Source organism: Tetrahymena thermophila (genome assembly GCF_000189635.1).
Source record: "Tetrahymena thermophila SB210 genomic scaffold scf_8254431, whole genome shotgun sequence".
Lineage (NCBI taxonomy): Eukaryota > Ciliophora > Oligohymenophorea > Hymenostomatida > Tetrahymenidae > Tetrahymena > Tetrahymena thermophila.
The window spans coordinates 987833-1010576 of record NW_002476212.1 but is presented as its reverse complement, the minus strand read 5'-3'; the positions used below and the strand labels follow the sequence as shown (position 1 = coordinate 1010576).

The window sequence follows — 22744 nt, the reverse complement described above, 5'->3', positions numbered from 1 at the left end:
TTTAAAATTTTATTTTATTTGTTTATTTCTCAAATTTATATTTAATTATATTTTTTTTACATTATTTTTTGTAATCAAATTATAAAAAATAAAAAGCATTAACTTTACTTCATGGTTTTTATTATAAATGTATTTTAAATAATTTAGATATATTTTAACTTTGATGAGATAAATTATAGACTGATCTATTTTATTTCAAATAGAAATTTATTAAATAATATGAAATAGTTTTATATTAAATTAAATATTTTTTTGAACAAAATTAATAATAAATATTGAGTAAAAATAATTCATTATTAATTAAAAATTATAATAAAAAATAAAAAGTAAATTATTCTATCTAAAAAATTTGAAGAAAATAACAAAAGTATTGCAAAAATTAACTATAAATAATATTAAATTGAATGTAAGAATAACTTCGCACTTATTTTTGTTAATTCTTTATTAATAAATTTATTTTTGATTTAAAAATGTTTATTTATTTATTCTAATTTGAACTTAAAAGCTTAACAATAAATTAAAAAATAATAATATGTATGTTATTACAATTAACTAAATCATAATTTAATTCCTTTAAGATTTCTTTCTAAAATAAAGTTCTTAATGTTTTCTTCAACTTGAGCTGTATCAATTTTAATACGAGCAGCTCCGGTTTTAATTGCTGCCTCAGCAACAGCTTTAGCAACTGCAACTGGCACTTTAGTGTCTAATGAACTAGGAATGATGTAATCAGGGGTTAATTCAAAGTCAGGAATCAAATAAGCGATAGCATTTGCAGCAGCCATTTTCATTTCCAAATTAATATCTTTAGCTCTTACATCAAGGGCACCTCTGAAAATACCAGGGAAGGCTAGAGAATTGTTTACTTGATTTTTAAAGTCAGATCTACCAGTACCGACGATATAAGCACCAGCTTTTTTGGCTTCATCAGGCATAATTTCTGGGATAGGATTAGCCATAGCAAGGATAAGAGGCTTTTCATTCATAGTCTTAACCCACTCAGCTTTAAGAGCTCCTCCAGCAGAGACACCAATAAATATATCAGCTCCCTTAACACACTCTTCGAGAGAACCTTTAATATCGTTAGGATTAGTCAATTCAGCAAGTTCATCCTTTTATTTGTTCATATTAACTGGTCTGTTTTTGTAAATAGCACCCTTTGTATCGCAGATAATAATATTTTTAATACCAATTTTGAGTAAAAGTGTTGCTATTAATAATAAATATAAAATAATTTATTAATATTAAAGAGATAATCTTTTTGAATTTTTACTTATAGAAAGACCAGCAGCACCACCACCATTAACTACAAGCTTAACATTTTCAGCCTTCTTACCTGTCAATCTGAAAGTATTTAAGATAGCTGCGACTGTAACAATAGCTGTACCATGTTGATCATCGTGGAAGACAGGAATGTCTAATCTTTTATTTAACTCATTTTCAACTTCAAAGCATTCAGGAGCTTTAATATCTTCTAAGTTAATTGCACTGAAAACAGGAGATAATCTTTCAATTACGTCAATTAATTTCTATTATTATTAATTAAAAAATATATTAAATAAATCCTAATCTTTTTCTTTAGTCGATTTACAAACAAATCGAAAATATATCCACAATAGATTTTTTATATTAATAAATTTTTTTTCATCTATTTTTAGAATAATTTATTTATTTTTTAATTATCTGTTCTGATTTTTATTGTAAGTTTTTGCACTTAATTTAAAATACAAAAAAGATAGAAAGATAGATATTTCAATCTGAATTAATTTTTTATTTTATCTGACTGAATTTTAATTATTTATTTTATTTACCTTTGGGTCCTTTTCTTGAATGCAAATAGGAACAACATCAATACCACCAAGTTGCTTAAAGATACAGCTTTTTCCTTCCATGACAGGTAAACCAGCACCAGCTCCAATGTCACCAAAACCCAAGACTGCAGTACCATTAGTAATGATTGCTGACCAGTTGCTCTTGAAAGTTAGCTCTCTAACAAGAGAAGGATTTTCAAGTATTTCATCTTCGATTGCTTCGTATGAGGCACTGTCGATAATTTCATAGACATCATTTAAATTTTTCATTTTAATCTTGGAAGTAGTCTTAATCATTCCTTAGAATCTAGCATGAAGAGCAAGAGAGTTCTAGCCCAAAGTTTAGCCAACTAAACTGTGGTCATTTGGCCATCTTTGCAACCAAGCTCTATTTCCTTCAAACCTTATTTAAAAAATAATTGAATTCATTTCAAATTCATTATTTTACCATTTATTAGGTAGGATTTAAGATGTTATTTTTATATTTTTAGAAAAAAAATATTTACATGTAATTTTTGAATCTTGCTTCTACTTATTCTTTTGTGAATGAAGTGTTTGCTAATTGCTTAGCGAAGAAATATTCTACAATAACTCTTTAGAGACTAATGGAAGATTGAGATTTGTTAGAAAGTAGTTCAGGATTTAAATCTATATTCTTGAAGATTAAATCAATCAATTCATCAGGGATTAAACCTCTGTATAAGCAATCTAAACTTGCTCTCAAGATTATAGAAGTTATGTAACCATCTGGGAATTACTAGTCTAACTTTCTATCTTCTAAGAGTTTTTAAATTCTTAATCTTTAGTGTGAACCTAAAATAGCTTAACGTAACTTTTACTATTTAATAAAACAAAAAAATTGAGATGCTAAATTGTTTTGTTTAAAACATTTTTAAATCAGTAGTAAGTAACTAAGATAATTCTTAAATATTCTTACGTCTTTGAGAATGCTGAAAACTTGCTTGCTTCTTTCTTCAGAAACATTGAAGAGTTCAACAGCTGCGTAGGCATCATTAAGGTAGAGGAAGGCTTCAATGAATTCATTGAGAGTAGGACACTTATTGATGTTGATAACAAAAGGATATGAATCTATGTTGGTGTGAATCTTGTAGAACAAAGAGTTGGCTTCTAATTATGGGATAGCAGCATCTAAGTTCCATCCAGGAGTGTTGAATCCATGATAATCAGAGCAGTCAGTAACTATTGCCAAGGAATTACCTATATTAAAAACAAGGACATATGTTTTAAAATTCTTTTGTATATTTATTTGATTTAATATCTTACCTATATTAGTGTATTTGTAGATTTCATCATAATTCTTATTAATCTCTAAACAGCTTTCACCAACACCAGGAGAGTAGATTAATGATAGAGAGAATGAATCATAAATGGGTACCTTAAGCTTAATGGAGAGTAAACCATGATACTTCTTCAAGGCTTATCTCAAACGGATGTTGCACTAAGGTGCTTTTTATTCTGATTGTCTTTTAATTGAGTGTTTAGCTCCCATTATTAATATCTATTTGTAGGATAAATTATTTACGTTTTCCTTAATATTATAAATTTATTTAATTATTTTAATATCAATTTTTTCAATATTGATTGTTAAGCCTTTATAGTATCTAAATAAAATAGCTAATTTATTAGAATAGATCATAGATTTCAAGAAATATTATCTATAAATCATTGGTTCAATTCGATTACATATTATAACATTAAGTGCCAAAATATAGAAAATTTCTAGAAAACATTATTTATCATAAATTGTGTAATTTGATATATAAATTAGATTATAGAGTTAAGTAATCCAGTAAAAATTGTAAATTTTCTTTTAACCATATAAAAAATCCTCAATATTCTTTGCTGCTATTTCTATTTATATCATATAGTTGAAAGTATTGATTTGAATATATATCGCTTATGCATTTTTAAAAGATTTTACAGATTGTTTTTCATTTACTTTTTTTTAAGAAAAGATATTAACTTTACCTTTGCTATGCAAATTAATCAAACTTTTTTTAATTCACTATGTTTATCTTTAGGAATAAATAATACGTCAACTCTACTTTTTTTATTAAAATTTTAATCGTTAGCAACTATATATATCATCAGCAATTAATTAACCAAAGAGAAAATTGCTCATAAATCTTCTGTAATGATGAATATTCTATCTCAAACAATAAAGATTTTTAAAAAAAAGATTTTATCTTTAAAGATTTAATTTAAAATAGTTATATTTATCAAGTTCTACTTTCATTGTAAAAATTTAATGTTCTAGTTTGCGAAATATGCTTCAGTAAATAAATGTTCTTTTCTTCTATTAATTTAAATTGAAGAATAAACTAAATGTGTAAAAAGAAGATTTTACAGAATAATTAGATGGATATCTTCTATCATAAATAGCTATTAAAAATTCCAAAAAATAAATTTTATAATTTGACAAGATATTATTTATTTATCTTAAAAAGCTTATTTAAAGTCATTCAATTTAATTAATTCACACTTCAAAGATAATTAAAAAATTTTCTTCATATTAATATTTATTTCTTACACTTAATAAAAAATATATTTCATAGAATTGTCAGTATTAAAAAAAGTGCAGGTTTATTTTAATGGTTTTTCTACTCTAATTTTTATTTATTTTATTGAATAATTATTATTTACTAATTTTATACAGCATTTAAACAAAAATAAACTGATTGATATTAGATTAAAAAATTTAAAAAAAATAATTAATCACTTAAAATATTTATAAAATACATATTTTTTAAAATAAATAAATCATTTACATTTATTTTATTAAAATATGATTGAAAGCAATAAATAATAAAGAATAAAATTTTTCATATGAAATTGCATATACTACTTAAGCAACAAATCAGCCTTTCTACCTAAAATTTATTTTAGTAATATCGTTAAATATAGTTCAAATAAATATTCTAGCTAAAAGGAACATTTTAAAAAATAAATTCAAGAAATATTTAAATTAATACAATTTTTAAAGCTTAAAATAAAACCCAAGATAAATAAATCATCATATAAATTAAATCTATTATTTTAATTATTTGAAAGATGAAAAATAATAATTTCTAAGAAATTAATTAAAATATAGTAAACTATCCTTTATTATTAACTCACGTATTAACACTCATTTTTTGAAAATTTTTACTTTAATCATGTATATTTTAAATTTGAATTAAGGAGGAGGGTTTTGTTAATAATATATAAGAACCTATAGTATGAAATAAATGAAGGAAATGATATTTTATCTTAATACTTAAAGCTATCTAAAGTTTGTAATCTTCAAAAATTTCAAGACATATAAAGCTTATCCATATAAATAACTATAAAACTTCAACTCAATATTTTTGAAAGCAAAATTATATTTACGATACTTAGTATTAATATAAAAACTCTAATTTTAGCTTGTTTAAAGATTATAATTTATAATAAAAGTATTACAATAAATAAAATTTTATTTCAAAAAAGCTATTGATTGATCGGTTGATTGAATTTGAGTGAAGAATGTTTAAAATTAATTTGTAATATATTTTTTTTTAAAGTATGCTTTGACAAAAAGAAAGAAGTAAATTCTTTATAGAAATCTTCTCATAAAAAAATTAAGAATATGATTAAATAATGTAAAAAACTAGATTTATTAAATTTGAAATAATATAAACTTTTAAATACTTTTATGTAAAAAATAACAACATTGTGAACTTTATAAATTTTTGTCTTAAGGTTACATTTTTATGTTATCGAAATTTTAGTTTATCAATATTTAAAAGATTTTTCAAATAATTGATTCATTATTGCTTAACTTTTAATTAGAATTTTATATTGTTGGAAGTATAATTATAAAAGTTTACTTCCTTCTTTTGAAATATGTAATAAATACATTTTCCATTTTTTTTAATTTTAAAAATAATACATATTTTTTTAACCCACTACTTAACATACCCATTAAAAGGTATATATCACTATTTTTTTAAATGCACTTGCTTATACAAAAAATATAGTAGAATTTTTAATATTTAAAAAATAACTAAAAATATCATCATTTTTAATAAAATTTATCATTGATAAGATTACGTGCAAAATAAAAATATAATGTAAGAGTTTTAGATTGCATGGAATTACCATAATCCATTACAATTACTTGAACATAAATTAAAAATTTGATAAATTCTAAACAGAATTACTTTATTAATTGTTTAAAAATACCTATTTTTAATTTCTATTTTCGAGCTCATTATGTAAACAGATATTTTTATGATGGTAATCATTCAAGAAAAATACTAGAAAAAAATCAGAATCTGAGAGATTATTTTTTGATTCAGCTAATTTTTTAAGATAAAATGGGTTTCACTCCACCTTTAAATATTTTATTATAAATTTTATAATTAAATATTATCATATAATAAATAATAACTCCAAAAAAATAAAACATGAAAGCTACCCAATTCACACTCTAAATAATATTGTTGCTGAGCTTGTGCTTTGCTGAAAGTAATAACTTCAAAGGTTAAGGATAGACTAACAAAAGACCTTTCTAGACTTCATCAGGCAGTCGTAATTTTACCTCTTGGTTGAATGGAGTAAATATAGCTAAATCTTTAGAGCATATTGCTTATGTTTCTCAGTAGAGTATCAACTAATGGTTAGTAGATATCACGAGTGCAAGCTAAAAATATCCAACTTTTTGCAACACTGGTAACGATTTAGCTGATAAGCAAGAGTTTGCTGCGTTTTTAACTATTATTGGATCAGAAACAGAATTTTCTTATGGTTTCCCTTGTAGTCGTGAATCAGGATGTCCTGATTGCGTGCATTGCTCTTACAATAGTAGAGGATTATAGTGCATATAGAATTAAAATCTCTAGTATTATGGAAGAGGACCAATCTAACTTTCTTGGGATTACAATTACAAAGCCTTTAGTTAAAGCTACTTTGGTGATGATAGACTATTAAATAATCCTACTCTCATGGAAAATAACCCTGAAATTTGTTGGGGATCAGCTATCTGGTTTTGGATGAACTAACAAGGGTATGGAGGATGGTGTATGCCATAAGCAGCATGGAGTGAGCATGATAACTGTAGTGCAAAATGTCCAAACGGTCCCGAAGGCTGTACCTTAACTTAGTGCACAAATAATCACTGGCTACCTTAAAAGGTTGCAAGCTGTCATGATGCTATGCATTCTTCAGGATCTATTGGACAAGTAATAAACATAGTTAATGGTGGTTACGATTGTTGCCCTACTACAACTTACTTCACCAATTTTGGACACACTCTTAAGAGAGTAGAATGGTGGGGAACTATTCTTTAAAATTGGGGTTTAGGGTTACCATGGAATAATTTGAAACCAGTACCTGTAAACGAATGCCCAAGAGCCGTAAATCACATTGACTGTACTTAACTATTAACAAACTAATGGTGTTGGGGTTGTTGTAGTGAAATATGAAAACATTAAAAAAACTTTAATTTCGATAAAAATAAAAAATTAATTAATTTTTTTAGAATTTGTTTGATTTTTTTATACTACATTAGTAAGATATAATATTTTATCCTTTTTTTTATCTTTACTTATTCATTACTCTTAATAATTATATTTAAATATAAATAAACTTTACTTATTATTAACTATTTTAAAATATACATTATGAAAATGAATCTCTTAGAAATAAGATTTAGGCTAGATATATACTAACTTGAAATAGCTTATTCTATATGAATTACCAAAAGTAGTAAATTATATTTATTCTTTTTAAATATTAATTAACTAACTAATTGTAAGTATTTTGTGAAATATGAACAAATTTCAAATAAACTTTGTTATTCATAAAAATTATATTTATGATTTTGTATAATTATATTATTTAATAGTATGATAAGTTGATATAATATTTTATTTTTTTTTAATACCTTTAATGCTCTTATTTAAATAAATAAATAAATAATACTTTTTTAATTATTTTGTAATACTAATTTTATAAACCTTAAGTGATAAAATTTTTATTTTTATCAATCACAAAAATAAAATTTAAAATTAAAACATTTTGGTTTAAGAAAAAAATGTTTAATTTTATGTAAAATGCTTTATAATAAAAGGAAAATAAAATAACAAATTTGTTAGATTTTATTTAAAGTGTTTTCATTCAAACGTTTTTATTTAAGCATATTTTTTTGAGCAATTTCAAAAAATAAAAAGCATTCTCAAGTAAAATTCTGAAAAATATATTAAAGTAAAATAAAATGAATTCATAAATTAAACTTTTTTAAAGTAAAAAGAAGAGTAAAAAAAGCTATTATATTGATTTAAAATTTTTAAAAACATTTACTGAATATATTAGATATAAAATTGAATAAAATCTAATCAATTATCCCTTTTTTAAGGCGCTCTTTTTAAAAACTTGAATTTAATATATTTTTATATATTTAATTAATTAACAAATTTTTATAAATTTGAGAAGAATTTCTTATAAGTAAATATTTCCCACTTAAATTAGTTTGAAAGATTTGTTATAAATTCAATTTTAGGTATCATTAATTTTGCTTTAAATTATCAAAAAATATATTTGTTTGATTTAATAGAATTAAGGCAACTAAAAATGTCAGATAAAATGGATAAAATTTTGAAAGACTTAGATCTCACAAGTGGTAAAATAATTTATAGATTAATATTATTTTAGCTGATATGATAAATATAATTATTAAGGGTCTTAAAAGAGAAAAATGAAAGATAGAGATTTAGAATAAGAATAAGGCGATTTAAGTAAAGAAATAATGTAAAGCGCAGATAATTCATTCAAGATTGAGGATTAAACTTAAAAAAAAATAAAGATATCAGATGATATTTAGGGAGATTATAATAATAATTAAGATGTAAATTAACAAGATGGTGTTTTAGCAGAGAAAATAGGCGAATAGATAGTTTTTATAAACCTTGAAGAAAATAAATAGCAATACTAAAATAAACCTGTAGAAATAGATGACTTTTTATAGTTTGAGGAAAAATTAGATAAAAAGGAAGCCGAAGAAGGTGATTTAAATATAGAACCAATTATTGGAAAGCAAGCAGATGAATAAAAGGTAGCACCCTGGGCTTCTCTTAGAACTCTGCGTATTAAAAATCCTCTTTTGAGATTACATAATGAAATTATTGAGCTTACTGATTATTTATCACCTACCAAACAAGAGCATGAAATAAGATTAAAGTCAATGGAAAGGTAAAAAGTGACTGTATATTTGTATTATTTTGTTAGTTGGAAAATAAATCCTTTTTTTAGCCTACTATCAATTCTTATTACTTAATAGTATAAAATCTTAAAATTTTAAACTGTGTATGATATTAATTAAAAATAATTTGCTTAAAGTAGAAGAAAGTAAATAAATAAACAAAAAAACAAAAATCATATGTGCTTATTAAATAATCAATCTAATCCAATTTAATTAAAAAATTTTATCCTATTTTAAATATAGGCTCAAAAAAATTTTGTTAGATGCAGTTCCTGGATGTGAAGTTAAAACCTTTGGTTCTTTCAGCACTGAATTATATCTACCTAACTCAGATATAGATATGGTAAATTTTAAAATATATTTTAAGTTTAAAATAATTCACCTCCAATTAATTATATTGAATTAATTTGTCGTCTAGAAAATATTTAGTGATTACAAATAATATGAACATTAATTAAAATTTAAAAATAATTTGAATGTGATTGTAATTGATTTATAACTAATGAAATTATTTTTTATAATAATATGAAAGGTTATTGTGAAAGATGATATACAGAACAAATCTCTGTATAAAAAAGTAGCTGATAAAATAATGAATTGTGATGATATTTATGAAAATATAAATTTAGTTACTAATGCTAAGGTGCCTATTATCAAATTTGTTGAGAAGGAAACTTAAATCAATTTTGATATTTCTTTTAACAAAGAAGATGGTGTTAAATAATTATCAGAAGTTAAAAAAGGCTTAGAACTCTATCCTGAAATGAAATACCTGATTATGGTAATGAAATGCATTCTCAGATAAAGAGACTTGCATGAAACATATTCAGGTGGTATTGGAAGTTTTCTGCTTTTCTGTATGATTCTTGCATTTTTAAGGGATCTTCGCAGACAATATGAAAAGGAAAATAGAGTTTAAGAAATACAAAATATTACCTTAGGAGAATATTTATTAAAAATGTTTAAATTTTATGGATTTTTTGATGTTGACAATAAAAGAATTATCATGCATGAAGGAGGTGAAGCACAATTCAAAATTTACATGATTGTTAATTAATTTTTACTTAAAATATATATTTAGGTGCAATTGTCGAAAAGGATATTAAAGATAAAAGATTTAGCTTACTTAGCCCCTAGGATCCTACTCACGATATTGGAAATTCATCTTTCAAAATCAAAGAATAAGTTTTCCCACTATTCAAAAATAGATTCTAATTCTTTACTAATTATAACTTCAAATAAGGCGAAAGCACTCTTAAATATTTAGTCAATCCATCTAACTCAACATTTACTTTCTAAAAGGAAGAAAAGTGAAAATAAAAAATTTATCTATCCTCTAAACAATAAAGCCTTTTGATTTTGCTTTATTTGTTAAATAAATTTATGTTACATAGCTAATTTATTCGTGTTTATTAAGGTAATTTAATTTTATTAAATATTTTCTAGTTTTTAATCAAAATCAATAATAAATTAAATTACATTACATTATTGTTATCTTACAAAATTTAATCTACCCTAATGTTAAAAAATAAAATTCAAATCATTCTTAAAAATAATAAATAAGCAAAATGTAATTTTAAATGTGTGTTTATTCAAATATTTAATGAAATAAAATGTTTAAAAGTCTTTCAAATATGTAAAAAAAAATAATTTAAGAAAAAATTAACAACAAAAAATTAAAATATTTTGAAGAGTTTATTTGTATTTTTTTGTTTTAAAACTCTAGATAAAGCCAAACTCTTAAAGTGGAAATCAATGGTTTTATTATTTTTTTTTTCATTTAAATATAGAATTACTCATTTAAACTTACTTTTTATTAAAAGTAGAATTTAAAATATTGTATTATAATAATCGATTCTAAAAGAAACATGAAGAGCTAAATGAAAAATTAAATTTCTATCTATTTTTTAAATCATTATATATTTAAATTTTATTTATTTATTTGCTGAATAATTTATGTTATGTAGCTAATTTATTACACTTGTTTGCTGAGGTATTTTATTTAATTAACTATTGAAATCAAGATAAATTACATTATTATTATCTTACACAATTTGTTTAATAAACTTGCATTAGTATTTATTAAAAAGAAAGATATATATAGAATATTAAATACTAATAAGATCTTATTGATTTTAGAAATAATTATAATTATTACTATAAAAAAGCTTATATTTTAATTTACAATTATAAAGTGTAATATGCTTGATTATTATATTTTTTTAGTAGAATAAACTATAACTAAAGAAAGAGTAATATATCTTGAAGCTTTTATTTTTATTTGTTGATTTTGTAATATGTAGAGAAACTAAAATTCATTTTTTAATATATGATGTAATTTAGTTTTATAAGAACTAATTAATTATATAAATGATAAGAATTATTTTGACTAATAAGTTTATATTTAATTTACAGATATAAATCAAATATGCCTACATTATTTAGTAGAAAAAACTATAACCAAAGCAAAACTAAAAATATCTAGATTTGGCATTACAAACATTTAAATAATAAAATCCAATTATTAAAATAAACTGGTTTTATATCTTTATTTAATTCAAATGACATTTAATTCATTTAAATTCTTATTGCAATTAATAGGAGCTAAATAAAATTTATTAAAAAATTAAGTTTTATTAAAAAAATGTGTAATAGATTTTATAAAAAGTTGTATTTATTTTGACCAAAACGTTTAAGTTTTAATTTGCAGATATAAATTCAATTATACTTACATTTATTAGTAGATTTTAATTGTAAATTAATTCAATTAAGCGAGTCTGTCAATTGTTATTATTTTATATCTAATTTCCTTAATTTTGTTGATTAAAAATTTCCAAGTTATATGTGATTTATGTTAACTTACATGTGAAATAATTTTATTTACACTCTTTTATTTTTTGTTTGTTTGTCTTTTAATTCTTTATAAATCTTTTTCTTCATATTTTTATTTATATTCAATTACAAAAAGAAATGGTTCACTTAAAATTGTGTAAATTATTGTGAGTAAGATTTATTTGGTGGAAAATTTGTAATAATTTAAAATTAATAATAGGCAGAAAGGTTTATAACCAACAACTTTAATTTATTACAAAGGAGATGTATTGATTATTATTGGTCCTATTTCAATATGCAAATTTCTCATTACTTCTATATCCGAATTTGTGTAATTTAAAAAATTTAATTCAAACATAAGACTCTAATAAATTTTAGTTTGTGCTTTGTGAATATAAATTCCTAAGCCTGCCTAGTTGAATTGATTATAAAATAATTAAAAAAAAAAATTGAAGATTAAAGTAAATAATGAGAAAAATTGCAATCCTTTTAATTGCTTGCGCAGTCATTTGTACTGCAAGCTCTTTAACCGAATTCACCAACAACCTTTTATCATTAAAAGGTACTGGTAACACTTAAACCGTCCTAGCTTCCTGCTTTACAGACCAAACTGGCATGAGAGATAATAATCTCTATGCTGGTAATAACTATGCTGAACTCTCTGTGAACCCCAAGAATAAGGACTTCAAGGCTCTCGGAGGACTTCCTTTTGGCTACAAGCTTAAAATAACTTACAAAGGTAGATCTGTTGTTGCTACTAAGGGAGATGTTGGCGCTGGTGGCCCTAGCCATCCTAAGATTGATATTCACAAAAAAGCTGCTCAAGCTTTAGGTATCAATAACTGCGATAGTTTCCTAGAGAATGTGCAAATAGAATTTCTTGGCTGAAAAAAATAATTAAATATTTCTTAATCACTACTTAGTATAATATGTGTGATTCATTGCATGTCAAGTGTTTTAGTATTATATAATAAAATTGAACAATCTTTAAGTAAAAACTTCTTATTTATTATGAAGTGAATATTTTATTTTTAATTTATTTGAATTATAATTGAAATGATTTAAAAAGTGTAAAACTGACTATAATTTTCTAGAGTTTTTAAAAATCTCAATTTTCAAACTTTGAGAAGTAATTTATTGGTGAGGCAAATTTTTTAGCTTTATTTATTTTATAATTTATTAAAAACAAAATTATTATTTTACTATTTATAAAAGTGATCTCACTGAAAATATTAAAAAATATTCTAATAAAAAAATGAAGGTAATTTGAATACTAAACAAGAAAAAAAGTAATTTACAATTATCTTTTAGTCCTACTTCTACAATATCAATAGGCAGCTTAAGAAAATTTAGATGTATAGGACACAAGATATGTGAAATACTAATCTGAACTGTTTTATATTATAAAATCAAAAGCTTTGAAATTAAACAGATTATCTACTTCTATTTTTTGAGATTACTTTTATTTATAATTTTAAAAAATGATCAAAAACTATGTTAAAATCAAGAAAAATATTATTTTTCAATTAATTTAACTTTTCTGCAAAATTTTTATTTTTGAGAGAATTTACTTTTACTTATTACTTTGTAAAGTTGAGCAAAAATTGTATGCTTGAGTCAGCAATTTTATATTTTTTTAAAAATATTTTATTTAAGTAATTTTGATATATTTTTTATTCTTAGCTGTTTTAAAGAGTCTTCCATGCCTTTTAATCTCTGAGAAATGATAAATTTTGTAAACTCTTAAAATTCTATTATTAAAAAAAATGAATAATATTAATAAAAAATTGAATTCATGTTAAATTTATAAATTTAGCACCTAATAAAGTACAATTTTTTTTGGAAAAGATAAATAAATAAATCGAAAGATACGAATGATAAGATAATTTTATGTTCAGCTAGCTTGTAAAATAACTACCTACCAGAAATAATTTAATTAAAAGGACAAATTTAGTTTTTTTAACTCAGATATACATATTAATTTGGAGTAATTTTAAGAGATTAAATAACCATCAAAATTAGTGTTTACAGTTCATATATAGCTGATTATAGAAAATTAAATTTTATAAAAAAAGTTGACTAAGTAAAGCTTCCTCAACACTTATGAAAGAAAATTAATTAAATGATAAGATAATTTTATTTTCAGTTTGTAAAATAACTATCTATCTACCACAAAAAATTTAATTAAAAGGGTAAAATTAGTTTTTTAACTCAGATACGTAGATTATAATATATTATCACTCATTATAATTTGTATAAAAGTTATTTATTTTTGTTTTACTATCAAAATATAAATGAAAAATGAAAAATTAATTAATTATTCTTTCTTTTCTATAATTTAATTAATTTTTTAAATTAATAAATCTTAAAATCTCTCCAGAAAAATCTTTATCTTATTTAAGATTAAAAAATATTGATACCTTTTATTTTATAAGCAAATCATCCTTAATTAATAGTCAGTACCTTTCATTTCGTCTTTTAAGTCAGCACAAATTCTATTGGGCTGATATCTGCCCTTTAAAGTGGCCATTAAATTCCAGTGATTTCATTATCATCAAGTACTTTGTTTGCTTAAATGAAAATTATTATTTATCTTTTGTTTAGATTTAAGGTAAATTTTTTAATTTTAATTTCAATTAACCTCTGAATTTCACTATGTGGAAGTATTAAATTGATATCATAAATTTGCATCTGTTTTTGTCATTATAATTAATAAAAAAAAAGCTAATAAAGATAAAATGTAATTTTTAATTTAAAAAAATAATTAAATAAAATGCTTTGTTTATGATATTGTAGAAAAACAAAAAAAAATTCTAAAATTTAAATGAGCTAAAATTATATTTTATATATTTATAAAATATTTAATAAAATAAATATATCTTCAAAAACATTAAAATTAAAGTTTTTTAATTTTAATATTCAAATATTGTTTAATAATTATTTATACTTTTATTAATTTATTTTCTAATACAACATTAAAAAACCTTAGACTACTTAACCAAAAATTTTCAATTTAATTATAATACCACATTAAATAAAATATATAGTGTGTTTAATGCTTAAAAAGATAGATATACATTCTCACTAAATAAAAATATAACAAAAATATTAACAATTATTATATTTAATTAAATATAATTTGGGAGAAGTAAATATAATTTTCATAACATTATTGAATTTTCTATTATTCGTTACATATTTTTGAAATAATAGAAGTTCCGAATGTCTTTATAATAAACTCTTAATCCAGTAGTTCTAATTGACTTTATTTTTTATAAAGTTGAAAATTAAAATATTCTATTCTATTTAAATAAATAAATTTTATGATGAAGATTTTGGAATTTTGACTTTTAAATTTGTAAGTAAATTGTAAAGCTACCTTTAAAAATTATTGATTTAATTTACTCTTAATTTAATGACAATATTTATAAAAATATTTATTTTTTTATTTACAATAAACTTGATTAAATACATTTTTAATTTGACAAAATAAATTAATTAATAAATGTAAATATATTTCAATAAAAAAAATTAAATTACCAATGAATTTTTAGTAATAAAGATTAATCAAAATAAAGATTAAAGATGAATAAATAATAAAATATAAAATTTAATGAAAATTAATTATAAAGATAGAAAACAATTAAATAAAATTAAACTAATGTAATTACTTAGAATTAAAATTTATTTTTTATCATTTATTTAGAAAAAATTTAATTTAATCACATAATTTCTTTATTTGAAATTTAAATAAATATTTTTAATTTAAATTTGCTTTAATGTAAAAATACTTTAAAGATTTAATATAAGAATTGTCTCATTTAGGAAATAAATTATCTAAAATACTCAAATAAACAAATAAATAAATAATTTTTTACAAACTCAAATATAAAAGAAATAAAATCGTAGAATAAATATAAAAAATTGAATATTATAAAATTAATTTATAATTTAATAAGAAAAATAGTATCAATTTAGTTAGAGGTTTTAAATAAATTTTAATAGAAAGAAGGTCTGTTTGTTTCTCTATTTTTAGTTAATTATTTTTATTTTTAAACATTTTAATTTAGAGATTTTATAAAAAGGTAGTGAAGTAGTTAGTATTTATTTTGTTTTCTATTTTGTTAGTTAATAGTCATTTTATATAATTTTAAATTTATGTTTGCATGGATATCAATTTTCACCTGTTATAGATGCTACATCAATATATCTTGCAAAGAGTTATTCTATAATAGCTGTGCTTATTGGTTTTCCTGCATAATCGATCATATTACACTAGTTCATTTCTTCTTAGACTTCACTTCTATCAAATGCCGTATGGGCTATAATTGGACAAAAGATGTCATTCTTTTTAAAAAGCTCATTTATTTTATAAGTTGCTTCATAACCATTCATTTTTGGCATATCTATATCCATAAATATCATTTTATATGTTAGGCAATGATTTTATGTATTAATTAACTATTCTACTTTATCAACAGCTTCCTATCCATTTGTTGCTTCATCAATAATAAAGGGGAGCTTACTTTAGATCATTAGTCTAAGTGTATGTCTATTCATTTAAGTGTCATCTACAATTAGTATATCAGGACAGTTGCAAAGCTTATTTTTAAGAGCCACTTTTATTTCTTAGATATTATTTTAAACAGCAAACTCACTTTTTGTTCTTTTTCTTGCTACTTTTCTCTTAATTTGCTGATGGATTTAGCCTTGAATTTCATCTTACTACGAATTCTAATACGGGTTAGAAAATTATTCCTAAAGAGTGTAACACTTCATTCTTAAAGGAGTACTCAGCTCTAAACTTTCTTAATTCACTTAATTGCTTTAAACACTTAAAATGTTTTATTTCGATTTCATAAATTTATTCTATAGCTAATACTAAAAATCGTTAATCGGGATGAGTCTTTCAGAATAATGTTTTTTTACAGGCTGGCCATTATTAATTGGTTTTTAAATGTAGCTTGGCTTTTTGAACTTAGCAAAGTGAGTTGGAATAATCTTTTAGCTGGAAAGCAGCTCCGATCCTCTGTGGTAAGAGTGAGAGTAAGGCTAGTTTTATTATATTAATTTATTTTAAAAGGGTTAAATGCACAATTCTGAGGTAGCTCTAAATGAATGAGGGTTATCAAAGCATGCTTGGAGTTCTTAATTTTTATGAATTTCATGATCTTAAGAAGATATTTCAGAGTTTTAAATCATATTTTAATTCTTTAGCTTTTCTCTTAAGAAGAATGAACTGTTGTTTAAATCTTAATTATTTAGCTATAAAAAATCGTATTCTTGTGTATTAGGAGATACGCTTGGAGCGAGCTAGGGAGTAATATACTTTTAATCACTATCACCAATAAAAATGGATCCGTCTAATTCTTAAATTTATTAGGATTGATTTGTCAATTAATGGCTTCTATTTTAATTATCCTCACCAGAGCCAGTAATAAATCTTTAATGAGGATTCATTAAAGCTTCACTGCTTTTAGAATCTTCAATAAAAATAGGTTTCTATTATTAAATTAGGTAGTTATTTTGATGGTTTTACAAGCAACTTGCATCATACTGGTTAATTAATTTAATACTGTTGAGGTCATTTGTAGATATTTTTTAATTAATGATCTTTATTGGAGAGATAATTTACTTTTAGCTGTGCTGGATGTACTTCAAACTGTTAATTTTGTTGTAGTTGCCTTAATTATTTATTTCAAAATTTTAAATTTTCTCTTTTGAGGTGCCAGCATTACTGTTTTCCAAAGCTAAATCATAAAGATTTCCATAATTATTTATTTAATTTTTAGCACTGAATGTCAATTATTTCTTTTTTTAAACTGGAGACGATACCTTTTTGTTGTACTACAATATACCTCCACAAATTTTTTAATCATTAATGACAATAATTTAATCCATTTAGCCTTCAGAGAATTTGTCTCCTTCTTTAGAATCTTTTGATTGCTAATTACTTACTACCTAAGTTATAATACTATCCTACGTTAGGTATTAGTCATCATTTGTCTATGTGTTGAAATTACTTTAATTTTTAGGACTTCCTTGCTTATCTTTTTAGGTCAGCTCATAATGTATTATTTCAAGAGTATCTGAATTTGGTTCTTAAGTTTCAATAATTTGCTTTGATAAGGTATTTGTGCCTTATTTATTACAGTTAATTGATGTGTTAGAAGCTAATTATATGTTCGAATATTAAGAATTCAAATGATGCAGTGAATGAAAATTTTTTTCAAAAGAGTGTTTTTTACTTGTAACACGAACTTCTTAGTTATCATACTTATCATAAATTTTTTTCATTTCATCGCATAAATCAATACTCATCTTCCGATTACAATCATATTTTAAGCCTTTGTCGATGTTTTAAATAAATTTAGCACTAAAATAGAAATTTTTAGGGTTTTGTTTTGATTAAAGCAAATCATCAACTACGCTTGCATTATTAAAACCCTCAAAACTTTTTTTATTTTAGCTTTCATTTTAATTTATTTTTTCTTCATCTTTAAATAATACAATTCCATCATCCTCTGAGTCTTCCTATTATTAGGCTTTCTTATTTGGACTAAGATTAAATGAGGGAGGAAGGACTATCTATTTTTGATCTTTTACAAACTCATTTATATTTAACCCTTCATCAGAAATTTCAGAAGATGAGAAATCAATTTTCTAGCTAATTGGAGATCTTTACTAAATTTCATATTAGTTATTTTAAATCATTGAAAAATTTTTGCTTAGCTACTCTTGGCTTTTATTTAATTCAACAATTTTATCGACAATCTCTAAACTTTTGTTCAATTTATTGCTAGAATTGCTTATAATTATCTTAGGAGGAGGAGTCATAAGACTTTGCTAGTTAAACAGCTAGATATTTTGAATTTGCGTATTAGAAGCATGATTTAATTAATATGGAAATATTGACTGAGTAAAATCTGAAATAGAGTTTTATTCGCTGTTAGATTAATTCTTTTAAGTAGTGTATCTTCTGTTCAGATCTTATTTTTTATTTTTTTCACTTTAGCAATTTATATTTATATTGAACGAAAACAAGCTTCCTTCACCTACCTTTGATTGCAAATTTAATCCTTAGCCTTAATAAGACAACCTCTATGCCAAAGCATTTGATATGATTAAACCTAAACCACTTGTTTCTTACTTCTTGTTTTTTATTGTCTTTCTCTCAAATAAATTATCTTATTATTCAACTTGAATACCAATTCCAGAATCTTGAACAGAAATTTCTATTTCATCTTCACTTATACAAGTAGCCTTAATCTTAATGAATCCTTTTTAAGTGAATTTTAATGCATTAGTTAAGAGATTAAAAATAACTTGCATTATCCTCGAAGGATCACTCATAATATACTCTGGTACCTGAGAATCTTCTAAGAATATCAATTAAATTCTTTCTTTTCCCTGTTTTTATGACTCCATCAAAGGCTAGAAGTATTCAACTACTTTTTTCAGTAGATGTCTTTAAATATTATAAAAAAAATATACTCAATTAATTTAGTATAATTTAAAATGTTTAATGAAATATATATGAAAATTGAATTATAAATTCAACCTTAAATCAGTTTTTCTTATATCCAACTTAAAGCAGTTAAATTAAATTTTGGCATAGTCTATGAAATCGCTGCAGGAAAATTTCAGTATTCTAATAGAAGAAAGAGCAGGCAGTATATAATTAGAATTTAATTCTTTTTCAACTTTGAGAGAACACATTTTTAGCATATTAATAGCGCAGTTTAGAGGAGTTCCAAATTCGTGAGAAATAGATTTGAGGACCTTAGTTTAAAAACTTTCTAACTCTTTAAGAAGCTCTTATTCTATAACTAATTTGTCTTCGAAATCTAAGCATTTAAAAAAAAAAATTAATTAATTAATTGGTAGATAATTTTAAGCTGAATAAAATTTAATAAATAAAAAAAAATTATAAATATATTTACCATCAAATATTAAATAAAAGGATTGATCGCTTTGTTTAATTAATTTTACAGATGTAAAATCTCCAAAAGACTCACTTAATTTGAGTGAATAAGACATATTGTACTGAAGAATAGGAACATTCATAACTTCATCCAGAGTAAGTATATTTAAATTTTGAATATCTTAATCAATTAAATTATTTAGTTAACCTGCCAAGCTATTTGAATTGTAATTATTTTGATTGAAATTTAGATTGTAGGAATTAGTGGTGTTGATGTCTTTCTTTTCATTTCTATAATAATTCATAAATTAACTATCTCTTCTTATTTGAGTCAATACATTATCAGTGAGTACTCGCTTTCTATTTACTTCCTACCTTATGGACATTCTTTTTGCATTAATTTAATTCAAATTAAATTGATTTGGTTTAGCATTCACTTGCATACTATTGTATTTAGTTTAAAATCTATCAAGCTTACTAAAATCACTGCTCTCTTTATTAAAAAACTCTCTGTTATTGGATTTATTATTCTAGAATATTTATTATGTTTGTTAGCTTGACTACGGTGTAAAATCTGGCGCTTGTATTTGTGCTTTGTATTAATTTTCTTGTGTGGGATTTTTATTAAGAGTCACCTTTTATTCTAGAAGATTGAAATTGCTACTGTCAAACTCATTAAAATTAGGATTGTTACTATTATTTGTTTAAGATATTTGTTTGCCAATAATTTATATTGGATATGATGTTTGAAGTAATCCATCTTCAGTTCTTTCAATAATTGCTTAATCATTTTAGCTAGTATTTAGCTGCTTAGTCTTTTATGAACTGTTAAAATCGCTCTGTCTTACATTTATTTTTTATAACTAAATAATATTTTGAGTCAGATCTCTTTCAAGTGGATGGGAGTACCTATTATTCTGCATTGGAGACGCCTCAAAGTTAGAGAAATTAAAAGAGCAAACATCGCTACTCGGAAATTACTTATCATTATTTTGTATGAAGTTTTATTTCATTAAATGGATTTAATACTAATTGTCTTACTAAAAGGATTATTGTTGTTATTATTATTGTTGTTGTTGTTACAGATGAAGATTGTTGTCATCTTAAAATCCTGATATTTTAACAATATTTTCTTAATTGCTTGAAGTTTATGCATTTTGAGTTAAATTTCCTTAATTATTGATATGGAACATATTACTTTAATTTGCAGACAACTTAACTTAAGTATATTTTCCACTTTTTTTGCTCACATCAGAAATTCTTTTTGTGTTTACATCTTCTAGCTGTGAATATTAAGTTAAATGAAAGGCATTTATGTTATTTTAAATATTATTTTGATTCACAGAGGCATTGTCATCATCATATTAGTTATTAGTGATATGGATTTATTATTCTAACTAAGAAGCTTAGCTTTAATTTTATTTATTATTTGTGATTAATTAATTGTTCTGAAGTAAATTATTGTTTAAATTAAATTACAAAAAGGGAAACAAATTATTTTTTTTCTAAAATGTATTAGTTGATAATGCTTTGTGTTAAGATATATATTCATTTAACTTCTCATTATTGTTCCTTGAATTTATTTTTTGATTGATTTTAGTCTGTGATTGCTGCAACGGATTGTTTTAATTAGTGTTTGCTGTTTCTGTTTAGGAAATTATATTTGCTATTTATATCCGTAAATCATTCAGTATCTTGTAAAGAGATTCTTTATCAATAATGTTAGTCCTATTAAGCATTTGATAATTGCAAATACTCACTTTCTTACTTTTTTTATCTATTTTGCAAAATCCTTGAGGGAATTAGTTCAAAATAAATTTGAGGCTATCATTTTCTTCAAGCATATAGACGATCTCTTATTCAATTTAAGAAATATTCTCAATAAAAACCTTATAAGGTCTTCCACATTTAGTACAGGAAATGCCCTTTTTAATTTTTAGGATTTATTGAATTAGTAAATTGCTTGATATTTCATGTTAACCTTTATGATGGTTTTCATGATACAGAGCTTTATTTTCATCCATTTAGCTTTTTACCTTTTTACAGGTGCACAAACTATGACTTTATTTACATTTTTAGTATAAAATGATTAAAGATAGAAGCAAAAATATAGTACATATTAAGTCTGAAACAGTGTGATTATTTATAATTAGTTTGATTATTAAGAATATAAAAATTAATAGCTAAAATAATTTTTAAAAGAATTCAGATTCTTCCTAGCAATTTTAATACACTAAAACGCATACTAAAACTTCCAAATTAGCAATTTAATGGTTTTAGTAGAGGTATCCTTTAACCGCTGCTAAAGTAACAAAAAAAAATAAAAACAATAATTGAGTGATTATTGGATTACTATAAATAAAAGGCGGTTCACTATCTATGTCCTCAGCATTATATTTTAGCAAATGCTGAATTAAAACCACTAGGAAAACCATTAAAACATTAAATAAAGTAAATAACAAATAAATATTGCTGCTACTTTGATCTGACTATTTTTAAAGATTATCCAGGTAGAAGCAAGAGATAAAAATCGCTATTTAGCATATTAAAAATAAACCATAGCATATTATGATTGATCTTATTCGTGCTTGCTTATTTGCAATCTACACCCATGATTTAGAAGTTTAATTCTCATTTAAGCTAAAAGACTTTAGCTTATCTTATAATAAAGTGTTTTTGTTTGCATTTTAGGCATAATAGAATGCTTAAGGAGAAGATGAAGACGATGTTTGGCCACTTAAAGAGTTCTTAAAGCAAACAGAAAATATTTTCTTTAATTTTGAAAGAGCTTCAGAACATAATGAAGGTTTTTATTAATCTTCTCGAAGCATTTAAAGAAAGTATTTTTTTAACTAAACTAGAATTATTTTTGTTTTGCTCGTCACCTATTCCTTCTTATTCTAAATTTAGTTAGTTCTTCTTTTCTTGATTACTTAT

The 22744-nt window shown here is 23.0% G+C and overlaps 5 protein-coding genes across 5 annotated transcripts; 3 read left to right on the top strand and 2 right to left on the bottom strand. All coding sequences in view use genetic code 6, as the record gives it.

The window, feature by feature from the left end:
• Nucleotides 1–557: 557 nt before the first annotated feature.
• On the bottom strand, nucleotides 558–3321 carry TTHERM_00569410 (NAD-dependent malic enzyme; the record flags this gene model as incomplete). The annotated part of the gene is made up of 5 exons (XM_001027645.3): nucleotides 558–1529; nucleotides 1812–2214; nucleotides 2318–2649; nucleotides 2749–3029; nucleotides 3096–3321. 5 exons carry the CDS (start codon nucleotides 3319–3321, stop codon nucleotides 558–560), a joined length of 2214 nt encoding a protein of 737 aa, XP_001027645.2.
• A 2832-nt stretch (nucleotides 3322–6153) lies between these two features.
• TTHERM_00569419 (class I chitinase) lies at nucleotides 6154–7397 on the top strand. Its single transcript, XM_001471440.2, has one exon. The coding sequence runs from the start codon at nucleotides 6170–6172 to the stop codon at nucleotides 7274–7276; it is 1107 nt and encodes a 368-aa protein (XP_001471490.1). The 5' UTR covers nucleotides 6154–6169; the 3' UTR covers nucleotides 7277–7397.
• Nucleotides 7398–8297: 900 nt separating this feature from the next.
• TTHERM_00569420 (chitinase class I family protein) lies at nucleotides 8298–10496 on the top strand. Its single transcript, XM_001027646.3, has 5 exons — nucleotides 8298–8352; nucleotides 8407–8472; nucleotides 8531–9041; nucleotides 9295–9394; nucleotides 9584–10496. Exons 2-5 carry the CDS (start codon nucleotides 8424–8426, stop codon nucleotides 10406–10408), a joined length of 1485 nt encoding a protein of 494 aa, XP_001027646.3. The 5' UTR covers nucleotides 8298–8352; nucleotides 8407–8423; the 3' UTR covers nucleotides 10409–10496.
• A 1855-nt stretch (nucleotides 10497–12351) lies between these two features.
• On the top strand, nucleotides 12352–12771 carry TTHERM_00569430 (hypothetical protein; the record flags this gene model as incomplete). Its single annotated transcript, XM_001027647.3, has 1 exon — nucleotides 12352–12771. One exon carries the CDS (start codon nucleotides 12352–12354, stop codon nucleotides 12769–12771), a length of 420 nt encoding a protein of 139 aa, XP_001027647.1.
• A 3285-nt stretch (nucleotides 12772–16056) lies between these two features.
• On the bottom strand, nucleotides 16057–21906 carry TTHERM_00569440 (ATPase, histidine kinase-, DNA gyrase B; the record flags this gene model as incomplete). The annotated part of the gene is made up of 3 exons (XM_001027648.2): nucleotides 19827–21906; nucleotides 19445–19730; nucleotides 16057–19351 (listed from the first exon to the last, which is right to left on the bottom strand). The coding sequence occupies exons 1-3, from the start codon at nucleotides 21829–21831 to the stop codon at nucleotides 16057–16059; spliced, it is 5586 nt and encodes a 1861-aa protein (XP_001027648.2). The 5' UTR covers nucleotides 21832–21906.
• Nucleotides 21907–22744: the final 838 nt, after the last annotated feature.